The sequence below is a fragment of the Priapulus caudatus genome, unplaced genomic scaffold, assembly GCF_000485595.1.
Source record: "Priapulus caudatus unplaced genomic scaffold, Priapulus_caudatus-5.0.1 Scaffold1612, whole genome shotgun sequence".
In the NCBI taxonomy this organism is placed as follows: Eukaryota; Metazoa; Priapulida; class Priapulimorpha; order Priapulimorphida; family Priapulidae; genus Priapulus; species Priapulus caudatus.
Genome location: NW_014578673.1, coordinates 30,100 through 32,701, shown reverse-complemented (window position 1 = coordinate 32,701; position 2,602 = coordinate 30,100). Strand labels below are relative to the sequence as shown.

Below are 2,602 nucleotides of genomic sequence, written 5' to 3'. Positions count from 1 at the left end.
TGTACATGTACATGTATGTATATCTAACTCTACATGTACATGTACGTGTATATCTAACTCTACATGTACATGTACATGTATATCTAACTCTACATGTACATGTATATCTAACTCTACATGTACATGTACATGTATTCATGTATATCTAACTCTACATGTACATGTACATGTATATCTAACTGTACATGTACATGTATGTATATCTAACTCTACATGTACATGTACATGTATATCTAACTCTACATGTACATGTACATGTATATCTAACTCTACATGTACATGTATGTATATCTAACTCTACATGTACATGTTCATGTATATCTAACTCTACATGTACATGTACATGTACATGTATATCTAACTCTACATGTACATGTACATGTATATCTAACTCTACATGTACATGTATGTAGATCTAACTCTACTGTACATGTACATGTATATCTAACTGTACATGTACATGTATGTATATCTAACTCTACATGTACATGTACATGTATATCTAACTCTACATGTACATGTTCATGTATATCTAACTCTACATGTACATGTATATAAATCTGTACGTGTACATGTACATCTAACCATACATGTACACCTGTGTGTGAGTATGCTGTGCGTTTAGTGTTGTTATGTGTTAGTAGTTAGTAGATCTATCAGGCGAGTGATTGTGACTTTCTCTCTCCGTGCTTTCAGGGTCGGCGGACTCGCACAGGGACCCGATCAGGCAGCACTTCAACATGTACAAGGTAGGAGAGACTTCAACAAGTAGAGTGCCAGAGTGCTGACGATGCGACTGTGGGGAAATGTCGCGATGCCTGCCTCGTTTCGTTTACCGGGTCTCTTTGGCGGCGGAGTACTGCCTTGTTCCTCTCACCGGCACACTCTCTACTCTTGCTTTCTATCTCTCTCTTTCTGTCTGTGGTCTCTCTCTCTCTCTCTCTCTCTCTCTCGCTGTCACTTTCTCTCTTCTCTCTTTCTCTCTCTGTGTCTGTGTCTCGCTCTGTCGCTCTCTTTCTCTTTGTCTCCCTCGTTGTCTATCTCTCTCTCTCTCTTTTGCTGTCTTTCTCTCTACCTCTTTCTCCCCCTCTTCCTCACGCTCCCCTCCCTCTCTCCTTTCTCATCTATCGGAGCGAGAGCAGGAGAGGCGTCACGCGAATCCTAAATGTCGTTTTAATCGTTGCAGAGATCAGATCACATCACATATTACATCTCATTATATTACATTGATATACTAACTTGTATCACAGAATCAGATGGATTTGGAGGAGGAACCCCTACCACCACCACCACCGCCCCCAATCTCCACAATCCCCGATGAGCGCCACCTAGTGGAGAGGCACGACAGTGAGCGCCACCATGTGGAGAGACACGACAGTGGGCGCCAGCATTTGGAACGCCATGGCAGTGAGCGCCACCATGTGGAGAGACACGACAGTGAGCGCCACCGTGTGGAGAGACACGACAGTGAGCGCCACCTAGTGGAGAGACATAACAGTGATCGCCATCGTGTGGAGAGACACGACAGTGAGCGCCAGCGCTTAGAACGCCATGGCAGTGAGCGCCACCATGTGGAGAGACACGACAGTGAGCGCCACCTATTGGAGAGACACGACAGTGGGCGCCAGCATTTAGAACGCCATGGCAGTGAGCGCCACCATGTGGAGAGACAGGACAGTGGGCGCCACCTGGTGGAGAGACATGACAGTGGGCGCCACCTAGTGGAGAGACACGACAGCGGGCGCCACCTGGTGGAACATCACGGATTGGAACGGCGGGACAGCGAACGACACCGACAGGTCCCTTCCTCCATTCCGATTGACCTCTCTGTGACCTCCATGATGGCGGACGGCCGACTTACTCAGGATGGCGGCCGACATCAGAGCATCCCGACGGCAGCTTCGGAAGACGGCCACCATGCGGCGCTGCACGCGGACGGCCGCTACGTCGTCGCCCAGCTGCCGGCGGACGAGCGAATCTGGCCACCGGCGGCAGCACCGGTCTCGGAGAGATACGGCGTGGCGGCAGCGACGGTAGCATCGCCCGAGCGTCATCAGCGTTCGTTGTCCGACGAGCGACAACAGAGGGCGCCAAAGTCGGGCGGCGGCGAGCACCAGAGGGCGTCGTCGTTCACGACGGCCGACGGCCGGCAGCGCCCCCTGGCGGCGGGCTACGCGGCGGCGGCCGTCCACCACCGGACGGGTTCGTTCACGAAGGCCGACGAACACCAGAGGGCGCCGATGTCGCTCGCCGAGATTCGCTACTCGATGCCGTCCGTGACGACGTCGGCGGCGGCGGCGGCGGGCGACCACGGCGGCGCCCCCTACAACACGGGCGATCAGCGCGCGGCGTCGGTGTTCGCGCCCCCCGCCGCGACAAGCGAACACTCACGCACGCCGTCGTTCGGCAACGACGACAGGCAGAGACCCCAAGTGGCGGCGCCCGACGCGAGGTATACGACGATGACAAGCGAGCATCAGCGGACGGCGTCGTTCGGCGCCGACGACCGCCAGAGGGCGCCGCCGACGATGCCGCTGCCGTCCTACCTGTCGCTGTCCAGCGTCGAGGACCGCCACCGGGCGGCGCTGCTAGCGGCGGCGAC

The 2,602-nt window shown here is 53.9% G+C and overlaps 1 protein-coding gene across 1 annotated transcript in view; it reads left to right on the top strand.

The window, feature by feature from the left end:
- The window catches only part of LOC106817156 (histidine-rich glycoprotein-like), a 14,643-nt gene that overhangs the window by 5,971 nt on the left and 6,070 nt on the right, over positions 1 to 2,602 (top strand). The window contains exons 2-3 of the mRNA XM_014821807.1: positions 697 to 749; positions 1,251 to 2,276. Of these exons, the coding sequence (XP_014677293.1) occupies positions 697 to 749; positions 1,251 to 2,276 (1,079 nt within the window). The remainder of the gene's footprint in view (positions 1 to 696; positions 750 to 1,250; positions 2,277 to 2,602) is intronic.